The 24,687-nt window shown below is 48.7% G+C and overlaps 1 protein-coding gene across 2 annotated transcripts in view; it reads right to left on the bottom strand.

The window, feature by feature from the left end:
• The window catches only part of SH3KBP1 (SH3 domain containing kinase binding protein 1), a 1,496,599-nt gene that overhangs the window by 66,293 nt on the left and 1,405,619 nt on the right, over nucleotides 1-24,687 (bottom strand). For both annotated transcript variants that reach the window (XM_069637105.1, XM_069637106.1), the window contains one exon: nucleotides 16,636-16,745. In XM_069637105.1, coding sequence (XP_069493206.1) covers nucleotides 16,636-16,745 — 110 coding nt within the window. The remainder of the gene's footprint in view (nucleotides 1-16,635; nucleotides 16,746-24,687) is intronic.

Below are 24,687 nucleotides of genomic sequence, written 5' to 3'. Positions count from 1 at the left end.
CAGACGTCCCGGTTTTCCGAGGACAGTCCGGGGAAATCACCCTCCGTCCCGGGGTCCCGGGAGTTTTTTTCATTTTAGAAACCATGTCTGGGGTTTGCATGGTTGGGGCGGCTATAGTAATTAAAATTGTAATTATAATTATTTTTCGCGACACGTTCAGAATGTTGGCGCTGTAGCATTGGCTCGAACCCCCAACCTTTCAGGTACAAGCAAGCCATGTAATATCAATTAGAGCAAACGCTCGTTTGAATTAAAATGCTAAGATTCACAGACAAAACCGCACACATGAGGTCATATACAGTTTATAAAAAGGAGAAGTGCTGGAAATATGATTTGGGTGGTGGTTGTGGGGGCGTGTTGGGGAGGGGCGATAATTGGTGGGCTGCAATGCAGTAGTCCCTCTTTTATGTTGTTGGTCGTCCCAGTTTTTCGTGTTGGAAATCTGGTCACCCTACCCATAGAGCTCTATGGGACGTCATGGAAATGCCATTTACCAGCGTTTCTGCCCCTTGGAATCTGCTGGTAATTACGGCAGACCAAGTTGTGGAAACGGTAGCACAGTTTGCCGGCATCCCGCCGGTAATACTGGCAAACTTACAGTGAGGGCCATAGAAGGTTGCATATGCCGGCCGCTCCTCGGCTCCTCCTCTCTTCATCATTCTTGCCTGTCATGACATAGCCCAATGCACGCACCACCACTACACAGCTTTAGCTCTGCATCTGCCTCACCTTTTCAATTGTTTCACAGTGTTGCCTACACTCATCCAGTGGCTGCCAGTGTTTCTTTTCCTCTAAGGGTTTAACACAAAGGAGCAGGAATGGCTGAGCACAGCAAGCAAACCCCAACCAACTAAGAGTGGCTTGGAGATTTTTGTTTTTTTAAAGATAGTGTTACGATGTTACTACTCTTTTGTTCTGCACCGAATACAAATACTCTACCGGGTTAATTGTCTGTGATGATAACGGCTGAGCGCCTTCGAAATAAGTAATCTTATGGGCTCTTCTTCTTCAGTTTTTCTTCAACTCCAATTTGAATTCGGCTTTTTCTTTTTACTTTCTTAATTCCTCTTGTTTTACGTCTCTACTGTTTGTCACTTGTAAAAATCACTTCGGTGATTCAATCTCGGAAATACATTTTTTTAAAAAAAAAATACTGAACGTAGTACTTTCAAAGCACCAACCCTAGTCCACGGCGTAGTGTGCCCTCGCCTGGGGAGGCCAGACCTCGGCTCTGCTGGGAGGTAGAGCAAGAGAGAGGTAAGGAGGGGAGAAAAGCTGTTGCAGATGCAGAGAAAATGCTTTGGATAGTGTGCATGCCTTTTAGTCCAAAACAAATGGACTATCGTCTAGAGAGATGCGACACATACAAAACATTTGCTGGATTAATATACACAATGGGATTGCAGAGCAGTTTTGGAATAATTATAAGCAATTCAGTAGTGTTTGGTGCGAGGACGTGCTTGGCTAATCATGAGGTGATATGGCCCGAGGTGGTGAGCCCACCCTATAGGTAAGGGCCCGAGCGCAGCAAAGGCCCCTTAATGAGGGTGGCGGGCCGTTACTTACAGGATGGGTCTGCCACTGAGGGGCATATCACCATTAGCACCCGTGTAGTTGCCTATACGGGTGCCAATGGTGTATAGGTAAAATAAAAAAGAACTTACCTTGGATGCGCAGCTCCGACGCCGTGCAGTCCTGTTTGACAGAAGTCTGTTTTCTATGTTGATGACGTTGTAAGTCATCAACATTGAAAACTTTCCTGTCAAACAGGACTGCACGGCATCGGGCGGCTCATCTGAGGTAAGTTCTTTTTTATTTAAACCACTCCGAAACTACGCAGGTGTTAAGAGATGAAGTGGGAGGGGAAGGGGGTGTCGGCTGCACAAGCAGCTCAGAACGTGGGCTTGTACCATACAGTACAGCCCACGTTCTGAGCCTCCTGATTGGCTGGCGCCCCCCTGCAGGGTGCTAATGGACGATATGTAGGCTCAAAATATTTGCAGTATCTACTCCTAATTGCAGCAGGAAAGTTCCCCAAATGAACTCTGGCACCGTCAAGCCAAATCCAGAAGGTGGACTAGTCCAGCGTTAGGACGTGTGAGATGTTGAATATTCTTCTTGTTAAGCAAAGGCAGGGTATTAGGAAGGAATATGGGTTAAAATAATGCATTTTACAACTCCTTTTACTTAAGCATTGCCCAAAAAGTCATACCATTCAGACATGGACAAGCGGAAGGGAGGGGGGGAGGACTGAGGAAGAGCTCACCTTGCCGGATCAGCCTTTACCTTTGTGTCTTGGGATCCTTTGGTGGTCTTATAGAATGTGTCATTGTGACGAATCACAGAGTATTGTCACTGCTCCCATTGGGGGAGACCCTTCCCATGAGGCCAGGGAGGTGCGGCTGCTAACCGGTAGTCCCCCTGGTGGTGGTACTCAATGGATGGATCTCATGGGAAGGGAAACCCTCCATGGGACCAGTGATGACTATCCTGGGAGAACATGGTTTGCCTCTCCTCCTTTTCCGTCCCCTCACTTATCACCCACTTCCCACTCTATAGTTCCCCATAAATCTGTGTATTGCTACAAGATAGGAGACCCCATTCACTTTGACCACACTGCGACCAGGAAGATTAAGAACTACCCAGTTGGAGTCCCTCTTACAACTGACATGAAGACGATTGGGCAAGGAAGAAAAAAAACCACTGCGAAACCAACATACAGGGTATTGTCAATCAAACTTGATATTAATCATAAAAGGGAATGACTATACGCGAGGGCAGGTCCTCACCATAGGAATTGAGAGTTGGCGGGCAGCTCACAGCAGAGAACAGGGGATGCTAACAGAGCCCTACTGAACACAGGCTATTGCGGCTGGAGAATCAGAGGTCCGGGAGCAACCGGGAACTGGACAATGCGACCGAGGCAAGAGACAAAAGCCGCGAGGGACCAGACCTGGAAGTATGGCAAGGAGACACAGAGTGTCGGAAGGTGTGCATAACCCCACAGCAAGCAGAAACAGTCCCCCTAAGTCAGCCAAATCAGACGGTAACGACCACAATAGGTACCTGGGTTACTGTAGCGGGCGGCAGGGATCACAAAGAGTGAAGGAGGCAGTTGGGGAAAGCGGAGGAACCCCTTTCTCCCTCGTCCCAGTCCCTGGGGAGAAATACAAAGTGGCCATATAAGAAACAGTGCCTTGCAGTTTAGTGAACCAGGCCTGGCCAAAAGTGATAGCAAAACACAGAGGGGTCTGGGAACCATATGCAACTGGGGAAGCTGCACGAGGAGAGTACAAAAGGGTCAAGGACCCATTGCAGTCTAAGGAAGCACACAAAAAAGGTGCTGTGATCCAAGAAGGCAAAAAGGGGTCTGAAACCCATTGAAAAGAGAATAAATACAGAGCAGGTCTAGGAGACCCAAAAGGTATCCAAGAGGGGTTTGGGACCCATATAAGAAGTCAGGAAAGTTTAGAGTAGGCTTAAAAGGGTCAGGGACCCAACAGAAAGAAAGAAAACGCAGAACAAAGTGGGGAGACCCCGAGGCATCCCAGAGGGGTCTGGGACCCATAGAAAAGTAAGTAGAAAGAAGTAAAGATAAAGGGGCAAGGGCCCATTGTTAAACACACTTTCTGAAACAACAAAAGCTACAGTCAATTCTGGCAACGGAGTAAGCAAACGTGTTACTGCACTGGTGAACTTTGCTTTTTGATGATTGTTTTTTTAACACAGCTAAGCTACAGTCAAGTCCGACAGGAGAGTAAACCGGACTTGAGGCTACATATTATGAACTTTGCTTTTAATGACTGTTTTCTTGTGGAACAAAGCTGCAGTCGAAGAAAGACAGAACCACAGACAAATCTGGCAGGGGAGTGAACCGGCATTTGTTTAATGAAAGTGCAACTATCTAAAACAAGAGGATTTACAAATCAAGTCTGGTAGGATAATGAAACAGACTTGATAAGACAGTTGTGAAGTTAAAGAAGACCAGAGGACGGGACTTCCTCCCTGATACATGGGTATTGTGCTGTCTTGTCAAGATTTGAACATTAAGAACTGAACATTTTAGTTGGAGTCCAGAACAGGAGAAGCCCTCTTCTGGAACCAAAAGGGCACAGTTTTCCTTAGTTAACTTAGTGTGTAAGGGACGAAAACAGGTTCAGACACAGGACGGTGGACATTTTATGTTTTCGGACTTCCTGACAGAGCCCTTAGTCTTCTTGTAGGGAAACCCCTCTTAGAAATGGGGCTAGACAGGTTTTTCCTTTTCTTTATATTTAATAAAAGTGTTTGCCAACAAATATACCACCTCTGTGTCAGACTCGTACTTCTGCACCCTCACATTAACAGCATGGAACGATTCGGCATCTACGAATTTCTATGAACATCTATGAACTTCTCAAAAGCCATGTTACTCCACAAACAAATGTTTCATTGCACAGCAGCAAATGTGCAAAAGGAACATCCAAACTGCTGCTGCAAGTGCGGTTTACAGATAGGATTGGCCGGTAATACCAAAATGATTTGATGCCGAGCCCCACCTGGAGTAAAAATATTATTGCCGGGCCCCCTCAGATGCAGTATCTAACATCATAGGCATATGGCAGAGGTTTGCAAGCTAAGTTGTTGGTGATCGGTATGGATAAAGGTAGTTAATAGAACTAGGTTGGCTTAAGATGTTCAGCTGGATCTGTGTCAAGGAGGAGTGTGCCAATTTGCTACAGGTCTTCTTTCCAGCATGCCACATTCAATGTGGGAGAGCCAGCCACAGACTCCCTGTCTCACAAGCCCAGCCCCTGCTTCCAGTGGAGGATAGCTCAGGAGCATCGCGCTCGACTTGGACGTAAGAAGGCACGGAGCAACAGAGGTTCGATCCCCGGGTCTGTGCTTAGAAAACTCTAGATATTAAGCACGTTATAAATAACCAATTACAATGGGGAGCTCACTGACCCCTGGCCGACTCCCACACCCAATAGCCTTCTGTTCCTCCTGCTTAGCCCCATACCCCGAACAGCCTCTTCCTGTTCTGTGCCGCCTCCGTACTCCCGGGCTGTGCACACCGTTGCAGAGAGTCTGCATACGACAGAACAGGGGAATACTGATCAGTTATAATGGTCAACTTCTGCAAGAGCCAGGACCTAATATATGGACATAATTCTTTTTGGGGGATTCTGCTGTCCGATATAAGGGTTCCCATAGACTTATTGTTTAATCTTGTTGGGCTTTCTGGCTCTTTGAACTAATTTATGGGATCAGGGAACTTTTACTGAAGTCCCCCTGCCACTGCAACCCTTTTTGATATGCTTTCCTACGGTAGCCTAAATGGCCTCTAGGACAGGGTTGTTTTAAGCACCTCACTTTGGCCCTAAGGAGATTAGATCACCCTATACTAATGTTGTGGAGTAGGCTGGTAGCAGCTTTAATTTATTTTTGGCTAAACAGGGGTATTTTTGGTTTTACCGCACTAAACGCCCAATGTAGCAGTTTGGTAGTCATTGGGGTACTGATGTATTTTTCTAAGTCGTACTCTCAACTATTTAGTTTGTTTCTGGGCCTTTCCTTTGTTTAGGGACATCATGAGGCAGGCATAAAACATCAACTGTGCAAACATGGGCTCACTCTGAGCCCAGCCCTGCTCCCTCAAGAGGGGTTTGGGTCGGTTTAGACTAGCCCCTAGAACCAGAGGTATCGGGCGAAAATTCAGACAAAAAAATGCTGAATGCGAATTTAGTGCACATTCAGCAGTTTGCAAAATACTCACTCCCATTAACCAACCAAGGGAAGCACGGGATGCAGGGGTGTGCCCCTCCCCCTTGTTCGATGTAATGGGCTTGGAGGTTGTGGGGGTGTCCCCCTCCTCCATTAGATGGATAGCAGGAGAAAATATAGTTTGAAAAAAAAGGACCCTGCGGCACCAGTTCCGACCCACATTAGTGGAAGAGAACACACACAGCAAGGATAGAGGGGAGTCGGCGTCACACACACACACACACAAGTGTGCTGCCAAAAGGTAGTAAGTGGGGAGAGAGGGTATGGGGATGCGGCCAAAAGTGATCTATGTGATCACAGCGCCTCTCAGTTTTTGTAATGAGCATTTTTTGGGCGACATTTTCAGCGGGACGCAGTGATCACATAGATCCGAACCAGACTGGCCATTAGATATACTGTGCTAGTATACATTACTTTTGGGTTGTTTCTAGGGCCAGCCTGCTTGGCTGCCCCCTAAACCTTTGCTTTGGTGCCCGTCCGTGTGATCGGGAGGCCGGCCCAGGCTAGCCCATAAGTGATGGGTATACCTATGGGAGACCCTGGCCATTCCTCTATTCTGCTACTTTCTGCAGGGATTCCTGTAGGTTTACCTACTTGCTGGAAGGGTTTGTCATGAAGCTGCTGCAATTTTAGCATCACATGTGGCCACACTGGCTGGGCCTTTGGTTCTTCCCCTGAACTCCAGATGTCTTTCTTGGCAGCTGAGTTTCCATCTTTGGCTGTCCTGAGCCAAAAACCTGGAACTGTAACTCTTGTTAAGTCGTCTGGGCTTGGTTGCATTTTTCGCCGTACCGGTGTGGTAGAACTCACACTTACCCGACTGTATTCCATAAGCGTGGATCTGCCTATCGGATTTGTCCTATTACGTTTTATGGGAAACGGTTTCTTAAAATCCAGACTCCTAAACAGTGGCTCTAGAAGGTAACTCACCTGAAAAGTGAGATTTATCCGAGGTCGCTCTTGGAGTTCACTACCAAAGAATTAGGATTGTAGCGGGTATTCCCAATTTTCTACTGACTTTGAAATCACTGCATTACATTCCAGCTCAATGGAATGTACAAGGATACTAAGCATAACTGTGGTTACTGTTTGTCTTAAATGTCCCTGGGAGTTAAATGAGAGCAGTTCATCTGACACAGTAAGACTAATCCAATTCTGATTCTTGGATGGCCCTCTAGCTACTGTTGTGAATTACATTCCACTGTCTTTCTATAGGATTTCTATGATTTACATGTGCAAAAGTGATTTGACAATGTATTAGGGGAAATTACAATGCGGTTGGGGGAAATTACTGTGACTATCCATGTGTAGCTTCAATATGACTCAGTTGCTTGTGTCTAGGGGTCCACTTTTTCTCCCTTTCCCCCAGCATTTCAAAAAAGGTTGAGGTTATTTGTGTAGTTTACAGGTGGAACGGATCTCCATTGGCTTACTTTTCTGTTTTTTTAGAAACACTGCTCACTGTAATACAACTCAAGTACTTACTTTATCTATATATTTTTATTAAAGGATATATATTTTTCAGAATATCTGTATGGTGTACTCTATTGGTGTGGCTTTTGGGAATCTAAAAGTACTAATCCACAAGCTTTCTTACAACGCTGGAGCATAACCTGACTCTTCTGACATAGCTACCAACGGATAGTTTCTGGTCTACCTTTTGGTTGGAAAACCGTGAACCCTTAGGCTAGATGGTTACAGCCCCCACTAGAAGGCAGTGTAAAAATCTCCCTAACACCTACATTTTCTCCCTGCAGACTGAGGAGTGATCCTCTGGGTCATTGACTAGAAGCAAGAATTTACCTTAGCCCACTTTGGTCCAGAAAGACGGGGAGTTCCTCTAACCAGCTTTGGTAAGAATCTAAATATTTATCTATTCTAGGATCACTACACATCCATAACTTGCCATAAGCGGTTTATAAAAAAAAACAAGTGACATTTCTAAGGCAAGGGAAATAACGCAGAGTGCCTGGTGGAAGGACTCTTTGAACTGAGCCAAAGCGATAACGTTTTTTCAGAGCCATTAGAAGCATGAGTAGAGATCAGGTTCCCTTTACACATTGCATTGAATGATCAGGTACAAGGGAGATGTCAGGGCTGATTAGTTGCTGGTTAATGGGAAACATTTCCTATTAGTGGAGAGACATTGGACTACACACTTCGCAAATGCCACTTAACTCCCAGCACACAAACACACACTCCCGGTCAAAAAGACAGCTGCTCCTCCCTTTAAAACGTTACATGTGTAGGTCTACAGCACATGTTCATAAAGTATATCCCAAGATGCACTGTAAATGATTCATGTCACTAAACCATCTGAATGTGCCCTCGTGCAGCCCAATCCCAAGAAAGAACACCCCACACTACAGTCAGCACCAAACCCCTCCCCTGCCCGCCCCTCCTCTACCCCCAACACTACGTCATGGATATGAGATAGGGTGCATTATAGCTTCATTTGGGTTATTTTTTCTCCAATGAAAAAATACAAAAAAGAGCTATAATGCAGATTCCAGTCCTCTACTACATGTGATAAGATTTAGGACCGAGTTTCAATTGTGCATCTATCATCTAGTCCCTACTCCACACACTCCCCTACTCCTTATATCCCCCTAACCCTCACTATATTTTTCGATAATTTTTTTCATCCGAATATCTTCTGTAAATAACTCCGTGAAATAAAAGCCCAGGGGTGGTATACAAGGGATCCAGCAGGGCCTCCAATCGACTTCTAGCCCTGTATGCAAGGTGGGCAGCACAGCTTCCTGCCCTGGCAAGAATCCGCCACAGCAGTGCCCAAATGAATGAGATCTGTGGGGTTCATGAGCATGGTTTGCAGAACAGCAGAGGAAATCCCATGATACAGTTTGCATGATCTGTGAAGTGAACCACATGCACACACACAGACCTGACTTTGGCAGAACAGTAGAGTAGGGCAAGAGGGAAGAAGCTGACTGACTCTTCCATGGAACTGATTGAATGGAACCATGGCAGGGTCAGATGGCCACCATGATATGGCTGAATAACTTCAAAATAGCAGGACTCCTTTTTACAGCTTCTGCATGTGATGCCTGACAGGCTTAGCGGTTTCACCTAGCTGGTATGTGCGAGGTAGGACAAGCACCCTATCCTGATCGGTGAATGCTATTCAAACAGGTGTCCTTAATGCGGTCCTCAACGTGGTACTCAGCCCAAATACCAGGAGAGAGCGGATATAAAAAGGTGCTTGACGGGGGCGTGGCCTGGAGCGCCAGCGATGTGGCTGCTTAGGAGCAGCCACATCAGAGGTGATGGCCTCCGATCGGGACCCGCGGCATCCAGTGTAAAATGAGCCTTTCTGCGGCCATCGAGCTATAAAATCCTCATCATGGGCTCCGTTAGAAGCTAGGGCACCCTGGATAGTCTTTAGAGGCCCCTGCTCCTCCGGGAACCCCCGAATGGACTGAATTGTTGTTCGCCTCCTGCTTGTCTAACGGGCCATTCCAAGATGGCCGTCGGGAGAAGCAACCCCCGTCGTACGGCGAATACAGACAGCGATGTGACCGTGACGCTGTACGATGGAGAAACGGACTGTGAGGGGAGATCGAAATAACTAGCGCCTATGAATCTGGCCCTAGACCAGTGATTCAACGGGATAGCGAGCACCCCCCCCACTACAACGCGGGCGTGAGTCCTGACAAGACCCTTCTCAGCGGCGGACGCTCCATCTGCCGTGGGCCCGGCGAGTGAGAAGGTGCAGCCCTGAATCCGGGGGGGACGGCTCTCCTGCGACTCCCGGAGCGGTCTCCTCGCGGCTCCGTAGGGTGGAGGGGACTGTGGCATCTGAAGTGGTGTGCGGCCCGCACCAGCAGCTGATCCAGCCAACCACGGGGGACCCCGACTCAGACGGAGTAAGTACCAGCCCCTGCGGCCTCCCCAACCACCTGCACCCCGTCTGTCCAGCGGCGGGCTGTGCGGCCTGGGCGGGTGCTGGGGCCCGCGGTGTGGGTGGTGCTGGGAGGCGAGGGGAGAGCCCCAGAAAGAAGAAATCGAGCGCCTCTCACGAAGGACGACGGAGACCCGAGTCCTGGCTGATCCCTCCGGGACGAAATCGAACCAATGCCAGAGGCGCAGCGAGTGAAACTCCTGCTTCAACGAGGTGAGAGCTCAACCCCTGAAGTCCCCGAGCCGAGGCCCTGAGAAGACACTCGCCTGCAGTGGAGAGCTCCAGGGCCCCTGCGCCTGCCTCACTGCCAGCAGCGATCTTGGAGCCCTCTGAGGTCCCAGTTAGACGTCTCTCTAGCCTCTGCGCCTCAGCTCCTCGGCTCCTGGCCGAGCTAATCCAGACCACTTGACCGCTGGGCTCACGGCGCGAGGCTCAACCCAAGAAGCTCCTGGGGCGCCCCAGCCCACCTCCCTCCCCCTTTCCTCCATACGGAGAACAAACCTATCTAAGGAACACTGAGCATACCCCCTCTGCTGAGGCCAGCCTAGCAGCACTGAGAGCCTTCCCCAGGCAAGCTCCTGATCACCGATCTTAAGCATTGCTTTCCTCGGGATACCGACCCCCTAGCAAATTGAGAGTTTACAGATTGGCCCATTGAGGCCCCACTCGCCAGACCCCCAATACATGGTCGCAGGTCAGTCACGATGATGAAACCGGTTAAAGGAACCAAGCACTCCGATCTCTCCACCATGCTGCTGGAGGCAGACAAAGCTAAGAAACCAGACCCTCCCAAGCTCACCCCGCAGAAGTCCCCAGATGAGCAGGTAGATTTGGCAACAAAAGGAGATATTCGGGCCTTCATGCTGGATATTAAAAAAGAATTCAGATGCTGCATGGCCAAGCTCGCCTCGAAACTTGAGCAAACAGACCAACGTGTCACAGAGGCTGAGCAGAGGCTGGGAGAAGTCGAGGACTTAACTCAGAATCATGACGCTGCCATAATAGAAATGCAACAGGCAATTCAGGCGCTTCAGAGTAAGAACGGAATACTGGAATTCAAACAGGAAGAGCTGGAAAATAGGGCCCGAAGGAACAATCTTCGCATCCGAGGTGTCCCCTCCACGATACAGGATAAAGACCTCCCGGAATATATAGGCAACTTCTTTCAAGCTCTTCTTCCTCAGATGGACCAGACCCAGCTTATCCTTGACCGCACCCATAGACTGGCCTAAGACGGGGAGTGGACTCTGACATCCCCCCGGATGTAATAACTAGAGTCCATTTTTATTCCACGAAGGAAGCGATCGCTGCAATAAGCCGCACAAGGATGAACTGTCCTTCCTAAGCTCCCCACTCCAGATATACCAGGATCTCTCCCTAACGACCCTACAAGAAAGGAGTGCCCTTAAACCCCTAACCCTGTTTCTACAGAGCCAAAAGATTCAGTACCGATGGCTGTTCCCCACTGCTCTCCAATTAACCTACCAGGGGACCCAGCGCTCAATATCCCACCTAGAAGACGCTGAATCTATCCTCCACCCGGCCACTCCAGGGGATTCGCCCTCTCCTAACCTCTCTTCCACTCCTGATGGCCCAAACCAGCCCCCCCCAGCAGCGGCTACAATCAGCCTGGTCAAAGACACAGACGCCGGAAAATGAGATAGCCATGAGGTCTTGCGCTTAAGGATCAGCTACCCGCAGATGCACGGAAGACGAGAATGGTGCTGCGGGTCCCCGAACGGCCTATACCCCGCTCCGAGGTGTGTGCCATCATCCTACCCTTGGAGACAAAACTGTTAAATCCACTTATCCCAGTCCCGTTGGCTATGGGAACTAAGAAGGCCCGGTTGGCCATGGGAACCACTGACCAAGGAAAATCAGCCTCCCTCAAGTTTACAAGTTTACCCTCCCGTTGGAGAGGTCATAAAACACGACCACTAGAGAACCGCATGGTCACCAAGCTCTTAGATGATGCCTGAAACTCACAGCTCTCCCCCCCAGAAGCCACCACAGCCATTGAGGAAAGACCACGAATCCCCTCAACCACACCTAAAAGTGAAGTTCCTGACCCTCAACGCCAGAGGCTTAAACGAGCCGCAGAAGAGGAAATCCATGCTATGGCGTCTACAGAATGAAGAGGCCTCGGTCGTATTCCTTCAGGAAACCCACCTGATCCCAGCAGATTTCACTAGGCTCTGTGACAGACAATTCCCGTTACAATTTCTGGCATCGAACGGCACCAAAAAGGTGGAGCAGCGATACTTATCGCTAAGACACTTAGACCACAAATCTTAGACACTTTACTTTGCCCAGACGGCCGCTTCGTAGCAATTAAATGCCATATCTACGGCCAGTTGTACTCCCTCATTTCGATCTATGCCCCGAATGATAAACAGGAAGCGTTCTACTCAGCCTTGGAGGGTGCTCTCCGGCCATTCGTTGAAGGACAGACAATAATAGGGGGAGACTTCAATGGAGCCCCTGACCCAATCAAAGATAAGTCTCACCCCCAGCTCGTAAAGACTATAGTGTGGCAACAGCCCTGCTCAAACTATTCCGAAACCTAGATGTGGTCGACACCTGGAGAGTCTTACATCCAGAAGTCCGCGACTACTCATTCTACTCTTATGTACACAGAACTTACTCCCGAATCGACCTGCTGCTGGCTTCCCCCCAAGTAATGGCTTACACCGACGATGTAAGCATAGGTCCCAGAATCCTATCGGATCATGCCCCGGTCATGCTAACATCGAGAGCCCATGACCCGGATCCGCTCCCAAAACGCAAGTGGTCCCTATATGACCCGATCTTGAATGACATGTCACTGAGGGACGTGGTAGCGAAAGCTATCAAAGACTACTTCAAGGAAAATAAGAGTGAAGACACCTCACCGGCCAATACGTGGGACGCAATGAAAGCGGTAGTGAGAGGGGTCCTAATCTCCCAAGGAGCGGCCTATCACAAAAAGAAGCGACAGTCTTGCCAGATCTTACAGGATGAAGTAGAGAAAGCGAAAGCTGTATGTAAAGCAAAAAACTGGATGCCCAGAACCCATCGAGCCCTGCAGATAGCTTGGAAGAAGCTAGAAGCACATTATGCTGAAGACACAGCTCAGTTTCGATTCTCGCCAGAACTAAGCAGAGCTACTACGCCAAAGGAAACAAGGCCAACAAATTCCTGGTGGAAAAGCTGGCGAAGACCATAAAGAGAAACGCCATCCTGGGCCTCCGTGATCCCCAGGGCAGAGTCCAGTTCGCAGAGGGAGACGAGCAACGTATTGCAGTAGCTCACCTCACAGACACGATGACAGCTTCCCCGAGATCGCCCGAAGAGCAGCTCTCCTACCTGCTAGACGCAGCGCTTCCCCAGATCGCCCCTATGGTACGAGATGAGCTAGAGTCCCCGATCACAAGCGAAGAGGTCGACAAAGTCATCAAGGGTCTCAAACCAAGGGCTCCGGGTCCAGATGGATTCTCGACCCGCTTCTACAAAGTCTTCCGCTCCCAGCTGGTGACCCCCTGACAATGCTCTTTAACTCTTTCGTCACTTCGGGGTCAATTACCCCATCAATGCAGGAATTGATCACTGTCCTCGCCCTGAAGCCGGGAAAAGACCCCAGAGACATCACAGCGTATAGACCCATCTCCCTACTAAACCTGGACGCTAACATTTATTCAAAAGTCTTGGCTAACCGATTAGCGAGGGTGCTCCCGGACATTATCGACCCAGACCAGACGGGATTCGTACTGAACAGATCCGCTCCAGACAACGTCCGCAGGGTCCTAAACCTGGTCGAAGTCACTCAGCGAGATGCGCGAAAATTGGCTGTGCTAGCTTTAGATGTGACTAAGGCCTTTGACAAAGTGGACTGGTCGTTCCTCCGACTCACCCTAGAGTCCTTTCACTTCGGACCCGCATTTCAGAAACCTTGCTCCGCGTAAACGGCTCCCTATCTAACCCGATCCCTTTATCATGCGGCACCAGGCAAGGATGTCCCTCATCTCCCCTGCTCTTCGCCCTGGTCATGGAGCCACTGGCCCAACGGATCCGACTGAACCCCAGAATCAAAGGCCTCCAAGTAGGCCCTACTCAACATAAAATAGCACTGTATGCGGATGATGTTTTGTTAACCATATCGGACACCACCCAATCGCTGAGGTCCTCCCTGGCAGAAATTCATCGCTTTGGTAAAGTATCAGGATTTGCGATAAACTTCGCGAAATCAACAGCTCTAGGGGTGAGACTGGAGCAGGAAGATAAGGATTCCTTCAAAGCCCTCTGCCGGATCCAACTTAGCGAAAAGTCCATCCCCTACCTAGGAGTACAGATCACAGCCCGGCCGGAAGATACCTATCAAGCAAATTTTCAGCCGCTATTCAAGACCTTGGAGGAAGACCTCAACCGCTGGCTCTCACAGGAGATATCGCTATTGGGCCGTATAGCGGCATGTAAAATGAACCTCCTCCCACGGCTGCTTTATACTTGCTCGGCCATTCCAGTTTTGATCCCCCGGCCCCCACTCCTGCACCTCCAGAGGAAGGTACTACGCTTCATCTGGAAAGGTAAAAAGTCAAGGATCCCGCTCAGGACGATGCTGAGCAGTCCGAACTTAGGAGGCCTAGGGGTCCCAGACCTCCAGAAATACCAGATTGCGGCCCAGCTAGCTCACACTGAAGGCTGGACGATAAGTTCGAACAGACCTAGATGGGTTGAGATTGAACAATCCCGCTTACCCCTCCCCCTCCGCTTTCTCTTGCAACTTCCTCCCGCCCTACGGAGAACGTGGCCGGCCATCCTATCTTCCACCAAGCAGACTTTAAAAGCTTGGGAATGGACACGTAAACAGAGAGGAATCCCCAGAGACCTAGGGCCAGCTTCTCTGGTATTTCATAACCTGGCGTTCTCCCCAGGAGCCCATCCCGCGAACTTTAAGAACTGGATGGCCGGCGGCCTCAGCTCCCTAAACCAGCTTTTTGAGGGGAATCGGCCACTCACCTTTGAACAATGCAAAAACACCTTTGGCTTGGCGGAAACAGACACATTCACATATGCGCAACTGCAGCATTGGTGTTCCCATCCAGCAACATGCGAGGCAGAACCACGAGACCTAGACCCTACAGAGCTGACAATCGCAGATCCCCTACACCGAGGGCGAATCTCAGCGATGTACAAGCTGTTGCAGACACATTTTGTCATCGCTAGAGCAACCTACATGAACCAATGGGAAACAGACCTAGGACACCCGATAGAAGACCAGGTCTGGTCAGACATTTGGTCTCGCACGCAAGCCTCTTCCTTCTGCATTACTAATTGAGTGTGTGCCCATAAACTACTTCTTAGATGGTACTACCCGCCGCTCAGACTTCATCATTTCAACCCAGCCTTGGTCCCTCGATGCTGGCGTCTATGCGACCTCCAGGGATCGTTCATTCATATGTGGTGGTCTTGCCCAGTGATTGCAAATTTCTGGTCCCAATGCATCGCAACCATAGCAGACATAACTGAGATAATGCTGCCCTTGGAGCCAGAACCAATACTATTAAGAGCCCCGCTCCCAGGTATATACACAAGATCGGGCAGAAGAGCCACCCTCCTTACTCACCTGCTCCTGGCCACACTATTAGAGTAGCCAATTCAGCTTTCTTTGCCAATGGACCCAGAGCTTGGAATGCTCTTCCGCTGGAGCTGAGATCCATGGACTCCTTAGAATTGTTTAAGAAACGATTAAAGACCTACTTGTTCCATTAGTCAATCCTGATGCCCTTGATAAATTATCTGGTTGCCTTGCTGTATGAACATGCTTTGTTTTTTGTTTGTTCTGTCTTGTAGCGCCCTTACGCCCTCGGGTTCATGGACGCGCTATACAAATGTATTAAAGTAAAGTAAAGTAAAGAAAGCAGAGGAGAGAGTGGAGATGACAGAGATAATGGAGAGACGAGAGAGAAAAGGCGAGGAGGCGATGAGAGAAAAGGGGAGAGAGTGGAGGCAAGGAGAGCGAGAGGGATAGAGAAACAATGGGACGAATGTTTGAGGAGACGAGAAAAGTAAATACTTAGAAGGAAGAAGGCGAGAGAAGGTTAAAGAAGGAGGGCGAGATCAGGGAAAAGAGAACTTGAAAAATAAAAATGCACTTGACACTCTGAGCAAAGTTCTAGGGGGTGAGTTTGCAATGTAGATTGGTTTGGATGTCAGTACAGTGATGAGAGCAGAACAGAACCAACCCATGTCCGAGATGGTGCATCCTCAAACCAGCACAAATAATTAACATGGGAGCTGATACCGTGGTGTGGAGTGGGGATACAATAGTACCCTGGGGTACATCCACCTTGAAGAGTTTGAAGCCTGATACCGGTCAGTTATCCTAGAGGCAATGGGGATGTGGTAACTGGTGGTGGTACGTTCAGGAGGATATAGTTAACATTGGGATCCACACATTGCCAGCCAAGAAAAGACCACGAACACCATAGAAAGAACAGTCCTCTAGAACATTAAACCACTAGAGACTGCAAGTGATTATCTGATCACCACAGGGTGAGACCGCCTTGATCTAGGGATAGGGGCAAGCTTGGGACCTCAGTCCTTTAGATGCTCAAACCTCACCATTTATGTTAATCCTTGAACTAGACATGCTTTTGACAAACCCGCCTGTTTACATCCTTCTTGTAGGCCTTGCTGCCCAACAATACATTTGGTAAACCCCAATAAAGAGAAACCAACTCAAGTAAAGATCTATCTCGAGTCCTCTGTTGAACCCTTGGCCCTTTCAGCATGTTGGCAATAGGAGAGACGCAGAGGTATATCTAATTGGGCATCATAAAGCACATTAATGGACGGTGCATTCATTATCTCTCTTGACATTTACGTTCAAATAACTTTGAAAGTAGAAGTGCTTTTTATATGAAACAGTTGGATCATCATTTGATACATTAAATCCAAGAAGTACATACAGAGGTCAAGGACTGAGATGGAGGCCGTCGACCACCAGCTTTCGGTCTGGATGCAGTTGGGTGATTGAGTTTTCCACCAGCAGATACTACAGCGTCAAACCCTTCCAGATCTGTGAAGATAAAACGACCCCAAAATGTAAATGTCCATACTAGAAGTAAATGTTATGGCATTAAAAAAAACTTACACCATTCCTTCAAAACAACAGATGAAGCACAAGTCAGGACGTGTATGCATCATACCGTGATACGCACAATAAAAACAGGTTGCCGTCAAGCTTGTGCATAAACTATATAGTTAAATTGTCAGTGGAGAATGGTTCTATAGGTTCTATGCCATTTTCTCGCTTACTGAAGGTCGTACATAAAAAAAGACTGATTTTTTTCAGTCGATTTTGTGTGGTCCTCGGAAAATGGGAAAAGGACATGCCTGTGTTTTTTTTTTTATTTGACGGGTTCTCACCCCGAAACCCTCCACCTTTGCTCCACCCCACACCCCACCACCAGCCTCTGCCACGGGATTACCTCAAAATAGTGGGGGCTTTGCCCCCCAAACCTCCCCCTCTCAGACCCCGCCCTCTCCCTCCTCACCCAAGACTCCCTAAACCAAAACACACACACACATTTATCTGTTCTCCTCCTACTCCACTTCCGGATCCTGGTGAGCCTGTCAGCCCCTGCGCGCACTCATGTGCGGCAGAGGCGTGACATTTCGATTTAGAAACACTGCTCTGTGTGATCATGGAGCGGTCTTTCTAAATCGATCTTTTTCCAGTATAAAAAAAAGGTAATTTGACCTAGAACAAATCGAACAGGTCCAATAAAATCTGTGGCAAAGTTCCTGCTCTAATAAACATGGGGTCCAAAGTTCTTCCCTAGTATTAAAACAAAGCCAAAGCTCCCAGGGGTCTCCCAGGATTGTGTCCAGCCAAAACTCACATTTTGAGGGATTTGCATGACACTTCACATGTGAGAAATGGATCTCTGACATGGCTGGGTCTTTTATCCAGGCTCTGCCTTCGTCTCTGCGTGGACTTTACATCATTTTGTGAAGTATCATTGTGTAGGAAGCCAAAGTTGGCAGCTGCATTAGCAACTCGGGCAAGATCTTAAAGATCCCCTCATTTACCTAGGGGTAATCGCAGATCAGCATGCATAGGTTTTCCTCCCTCTTCTGGAGTAATTCTGGGTAGAATCCCTAGCCCTGTAGCCATTTCTTAAATAGTGAGTCTTAGTCTATTTGGGCTGATGCCGACTCTACATCCACGAGAGGTTGAACTATAGCAGCCATATAGCCTTCACTCACCAATACTTGAAGGATCTGAGGGGTTACTTCTTAACCTGTTCATGATCTGACACTAGCAGGCTTCTCTGGCTTTCCAGCGGTTTGGTCCTGGCATGTAATTTGCTGCCCTGGTGACCAGTACTTTCTCTCCAGCCCTCTTGGGTGTGGCTTCAGCACTGCTATTTCTCCTTCATCCACCGCCTTACCCCTCTAGTCACAAATCCCATTTCGGAATACTGCCCAAAGTCCCACACAAACAACCATCCTTGATCTGCTTTCAAACTTTGGCTAATTGGGTTATCAGATTCGGGCCTGGTGGAACAGGTGCACCTCATCCCCAATGTACTGGCCAGTGTTGGTACTGTGCAGCTGTAGTGCATGATTATCCATACATAATCAGCCTGTGCTCCGCCATGTTGGGTTCTGGCGGCAGAGTAATAATGGAGGCTCACAGAGCTAGCTCACAAGCCTCTCAACCTCCCCGATTAGGCGATTTGTCCCCAGCAGCTGCGCACCCAGGTCAAGTGGTCGCTGCCTGCCTCTTTGGGGTCTGTTTGTACATTGTCATGGAGCCCCAAACCGGAGATCACGCTAGAGTTGGTGTACCTGGGATATGCTGAGCCCAGGCTCATGCTTCATGCATGGACCCACAAAGGGCATCTGTAACCCCCTGCCCCCATGTGTCTGTGTGTCAAATTAGTAAATGTCAAATCCTTGTTCCGTGTCTCTTTCCCTGCCGTCAGCTCCTGGGTGACTAGTGGAGACCTTGAGGTCACCAAACATGTCCACCTGGCCTTTTCGGGTGTGGACTCTTAGCCTCCTTCGACAGGGATATTAATGCTTACTATAGGCACTTTGCGCATTGGTTTTCATGGAAAATGGACTATGGAGAATGGGGGATCCTCCATGCACCGCCTTGACGTATTGCATCAAGGAGCGGATGGCTGCCCCCGGCTCCCCACTCCTCCCTTAGGCTTAAGAACAGGTTCCCTCGTCAAAGTAGCTACCCACCCTGTACAGACTACCGAAGGGGTGCTGCTAATGTTCAACTCTAGGGTTTCAAGTCGTAGGTCACCTGGATAGGTATGAAAGAAAAAGCAAGCCCTTCCTCTAATCACTTCTGGGATCCCTACGTCTATTTGTACCATTAGCCTTTTGCTCCTAGGAAAGGACACTGCCCCGCGCCACTTCTCCGTGAACTGTGTCTTGGATCCACCCCATGGCAATGCAAAGGATTCTGGGGCACAAAACTCTGCCTTCACAAACGACAAGGCAGTTTACAGTCTGTTTGTCCCGCGTTCATAATGGGGCGCATAGGGGGTCTTCAAGACATGGGTACTGACAGTACAAATGGATCAGAGTGGCAAAAGTACACGTTTAGGATTGTTTTGGAGAATTACATTCTTGTGTCAGCAAAATACAGCTGTGAGCGGGTCTCTACAAATTGAGCTATCTTCCTGGCAGCACACAAAGCGTTCCTTAAAGTGGTCCATGTTCTACTGCAGCACCGTTAATTCGTTTGTCATAACATAAGGTTGTATTGCATAGCAAACATCACACTGTATAGCAAGACACAGAAAACTAAAATGTGGACGATAGAAACAACACTAGAATGCCAAAATACTGCAACTCAAGAAAACAACTGGGCAAAGTAAAACCTAGAACAATACCAGATAAATCTTTAAGGGGAGAGTGGCAGCACTTACAAGCAAGCCTGAAAGAGGAGTGAAATGATGTTCTAGATCACTTCGGAATGAGACGACTTCTGGATTTTCATTGGTCTCCATCTGGCATGGAGAGACGCGGCCCATCTTCGAGTATGAACCATAGCAAGAGGATGAAACGAATACTCGAAGTAAGCAGGGTGCGTACATAGAGGCCCTTATATGCCCAAAATTCAAATGAACTTTAGCACCTTTGGAGAGACTTGTGTGTGCGGTATATGTCTAAAACAACCATTGGCTGTGCCAACAGTTTGGGTTTGTGTGTAGGCATGAGATCAACATTTACCAGGCACTGCTGTAAAGGTATTAACTGGACATTAACGGTAGGAGCTACCAAATGGTGCGAATAGCTGGAAATACAACAGTGGTATATACACAAGCCAACACTGTTGTCTTTGCCAATCTTTGTTTTTACCAGAACTTAAGTGAATGACACACATACTTATAAACCAAGTAGCTGACGGCACACTTGATTAAAACATGTGTATTGCTTCATTAGTGTATTTACCTCTGCAATTAAGCCATTAACTAGCAAAAGACTGCTTTGAAATAACAATGGCAGGCACTTCGAGCACAAAGTGTGATGTTGGCGCTAGATGAACATAGCCCACAGAGATCCCAGGAGGAGGTGTTTTACGTGGAGTGGGGCAAGAAGGATTAGCATGACCAGGTGCAGTAAATGGGTGTGTAAATTACCAAGCAAACACCAGCTGCAAGCATTGTGTCCCTCCTCCTATCCATCCAGCGGTACTCCAATTCAATAGCTTTGGTTTATAGCCAAAACTGAAAAAGGGCAAACAGACACTGGGGTCGTCATTATGAGTATCATGCACGGGCACTCGAAAGGGGGTATGAGGTTGCCCCCATGAAGGCAGCAATCTCTAAAGAAACATGCAGTATTTCTGAAATATCACATACAAACTAACACGTGCAGCGTTGCCATCCCTTTCTGGGCCCATCACTGAGTAGAAGTACCATCACATCACTGGGAACCAGAGCCCATCGCTGAGCAGCAGGACCATCGTCGTAAAGCAGGGCCCATATTTGTACATCCTGCCCATCAGTGAGCAGCTTGCCCAATCCCAGAGCACCCAAATTCATTACTGGGAGCTAGGGCCCATCCCCAAGCTGCAGGGCACAATGGCATGTGGTACTCCAGCACAGTGAATTAAAATGTACAGAATGGATCAGTAACGTCCTGTGAAAATGTGTACACGCCAGCTGCCCACACAGCCACTCACTGCACGTGTGTGTCCCTTACGTTGAAAGGATGCGGATGCACATGCCTTTACTTAAAGGAGAAAAGATAAAGTTACTCACAGTGACCACGGTACTCCTAGCCAATAGTCCCCTTTCCGCCATCATGCATTGGAGACACTCACCTTTCGGGACTCACCAATCCTCCTGCGATGCCTGCGCGCCCAGCTGTCCCGGGCATCCTTTGTGGCACCCCGTCTGCTTCCATTCCATCACGAACCCCTACAGGCTGCCTTTCCCTCCCACCAGCTGCACTCATCACAGTGGCGAGAACCAGATATGCCTTGTCACAGCCCTTGTGACCAGGCCTTGGTACCTGTATTTGAGTGAACGAATTAGGGAGTCCTTGTCCAGTTGGCTTTCCGAAGGGCACTTGGATAAGGGCATTGTCCTCGCCCTCACCCTTCACCAGGCCCCCTGATAAGATGACACAGAGTAACCTCGTAACCTCTACTGCAGAGGGACCCCCTACATGCTACTTTTGCCCAACATTAACCTGGCTGGTGCTGGGTGCCCACGCTCCTGTCTCCCGAGAAGATCCTGGGTGCCGCACCACACTGGTCCCTTTCCTCGCTGGTCTGCTCGCCAATGATGGGCCTTGCTTCTCAGCGATGGCTCGGCTGCTCAGTGATGGGCCTTGCTTCTCAGCGATGGCTCGGCTGCTCAGTGATGGGCCTTGCTTCTCAGCGATGGCTCGGCTGCTCAGTGATGGGCCTTGCTTCTCAGCGATGGCTCGGCTGCTCAGTGATGGGCCTTGGTTCTTAGTGATGGATCCAGATGCCACTAATGGGTGTGACTGTGCATTGATGGGCCTGATGCTTAAGGTTTGGGCCTGCTGCTCAATGATGGCCTTGGTTCTCGCTGATATGTCCAGCCTCTTAGAGATGGGTGCTGCTGCTCAGTGATGGGCCCTGGTTTTCAGTGATAAATCTTGATGCTCAGTGATGGGACAAGCGGCTCAGTGATGGGCTGGAGGCACATAGATTGGCCCTGTTTATGATGGCACCCCTCTCCTTAGTGATATGCGCTGGTTCTATGTGATGTGATGTACCATTAGGCAGTGATGGGCCGAGCTGCTGAGTGATGGGTCATGTTGCTTTGTGATGGTCCTGTGACTTATTGATGCCCTTGGTTTTCAGTGGCCAGTCCAGTGATGGTCTGGTTGCTCAGTGATGGACCTGCTGCTCAGTGATTAATGGTTGCTGCGTGTTGCAGAGCTTCTGCATGCATTCCCCCGCCACCAGGCACTCATCTTCTCGTTGCAGCTGTACACTGCCTCGTCTGCAAGAGAGCCTCTGCATTGCAGACAGGTTCTGTGACTTGGCATCAGGCACCCACTACACTCTCTCTCTCTCTCTCTCTCTCTCTCCACAGTACCGAAGGAAGGCGACTTTGCATGGTCAGTCCCTGGTGCCTCGTTCGTTTTGTACAGCAGTTAGTCGGGGATCAGTGCCCACACGTGGTTCTCTCTAAATGACCCCTCGGGAGCCTACTGGATCCAATGATTTTTCCAGCTTCTCCCCTCAAACCTGTGTCCACTTACTTTTGAGCTGTTCAGCAACGCGGGCATGAGGGAAGGCGGGTTCCAGCTTGGTCTTGGCATCAGGACTGCTGATCAGGGCTAGAGTTTGGATTCACTCAAATTCAACTTCTCCAACCCAGAGCACTTAGAAAACCCATTCCAGTTGTTTTCAATCTTCATTTTCAAAGCCTTTCCCATCATCGATTACGGCCTCCTCCAATGTAAAACCATTCTAAAGACGGGAGCGGAAGCTCGGAGAAGGCACGGCTACGCGGGCCCTACGTGGACACACCCTAGAGTTATCACTGCAAATGGCGTGCATTTTAAAATCTCCTCCTGCCCATTCTTAACGTGGTCCTTCAGTGGATATATCATGGTGGCACACTATTTTCTTACAGCATGCCACAGAAGCCAAGCATCAGAACCAACCCTTTCGGCCAGATTGACCTAAATGAACTTTCAGGCCTCAATAACTTTAATCTGTTAAGGAAAATGGATAGCTGGAGTGCGTTCCCCTTTCTGACCAAGTTCAGGTAGAAATGTAATGTGATTGGTGCAGCTGCCTCGGCAGATACGCGCGGTGATGTGGTTGGCATCAAGCAATAGCACATATGGTTTTCCTGAGGAAAGGACAAGTTTAGAGGGGCCACGGGGCGGGCAAACAGTAGAAAAGAGAATGCGGGAGAATGGCGGAGAAAAGGGTGGAAGAGTGTGTGAGAAGAAACAAAGGATTGAAAGCAGAAATGAGTACAATGACGCACGAAACAAAAAAGGGCCCTCACGGACAGATGCATCAGGGAGGACAGAAATAGCGGGGGGTGAATAGGGTGTGTGTTTAGAAGACCCTGCGGCTGCCCGGGACCCGCTGCACACCCCAACAGCTGTCACAAAAAAACGAAAGTCTCGACAGGTGCCCAAACATTGACGCAGATGGTCTGCACAAACACCACCACCTGGCCTGACTCTCACTGATTACTAATGCGCCTCGTGCCTAAATGGAACGCGAAGAACAGAGTCCCTGACTGGAGTGTTTATTCAGTACAGTTCACAATACAGTGCTCTTATTTTAAATCCAACCTACCCTTTAGTGGTTGCAAAAACAGATCACATCAACAGCCATCTACAGCTCTCTGCTACCAGCGACACTTTGGCTAGATTTCTGGAAGAGTATACAACCACCTTGTTACATGTATCTTATGACCACAACTCAATCAAATAACCCTATTGCATTGTAGGCAATTCTGGCCATTCCATCATTGCATGCTCTTAGGCCCCGACACAATCCATGTGCACGTGCGTATAAACTCTTTGCCCCAGCCCCAATACCGTCTCGAGACTTTTCAATAGGCTCTCATTATGTAGGGGATATTTGGGGTGGCAGGGGGGCCTTATCCAGCAGTCAGGTGCTCCCTCTTTCCTGCTAGGAATTTCCCGGGTTCCAGGTAGGGCAGGTTTAGGTCTGGCTAGAGTGCTTTTGCTCTCTTGCAGACATAAGCTCACCCAAACTCTGATGGTCATCAGCAAATTGCCAAAAGTGACATTGTTAGGGATTGTTCCATTGCATGTCATCATTTACTCATCAGGCACTGAAGCGGGTAGACTAAATCCAACAAAAAGGCACTGGAGTACCGCTTATGCTATGGAAAGCCACCCCAAAGCAATCACCAGTTCCCAGCAGTGGCCTCTACTAATTTGAATACCCATTTTCTTTAGTTTGTTTGTGTCATCCAATGGTGAGGTCATTTGACGTTCACTTTCAACAGATAGGAACAAAACCAAGAGCTTCCTGCGAGCATTGATTTGATCATCATGGCCCTCCCATCCACATAAGTCGCCATTGTTGAGGTAAGAATGTAAATTTGCACGCTCAGTTTTCGATTAGCGCTAGATCTGTTAGATATTCAATAGGGAGTACACGTTATGCTCCAGATCCAGCCGGCATGCCGCTTTTGCAGAAAACCAAGGAGTGCCCTTCTGTGAGAAACCATCAGTAAATCCAGAGGTGCAATTGTTTTAGAATCACTACTGATGTTATCCACACAGGACAGACCTCCATTTCCTGTGGAATTCTAATTGGTGCTCCTGCTGGCTTCATGAATGACGGTGATCTTCGCCATTGTCCTCTCCTGACCGCGGAGTCCCTCTGTTAGCACGGTGCTTTTTACAGCATGAAGACAATGAAATGCACATGTGTAACCCTTGTACTTTCATGCCCACAATGGCTGCAAGAAACATACCCAAAGCACCTGTATGCAGCAGTAATGACT

The sequence above is a fragment of the Ambystoma mexicanum genome, chromosome 7p (genome assembly GCF_040938575.1).
Source record: "Ambystoma mexicanum isolate Mex_15411 chromosome 7p, UKY_AmexF1_1, whole genome shotgun sequence".
NCBI lineage: Eukaryota > Metazoa > Chordata > Amphibia > Caudata > Ambystomatidae > Ambystoma > Ambystoma mexicanum.
This window is presented reverse-complemented; position numbering and strand designations above follow the sequence as displayed.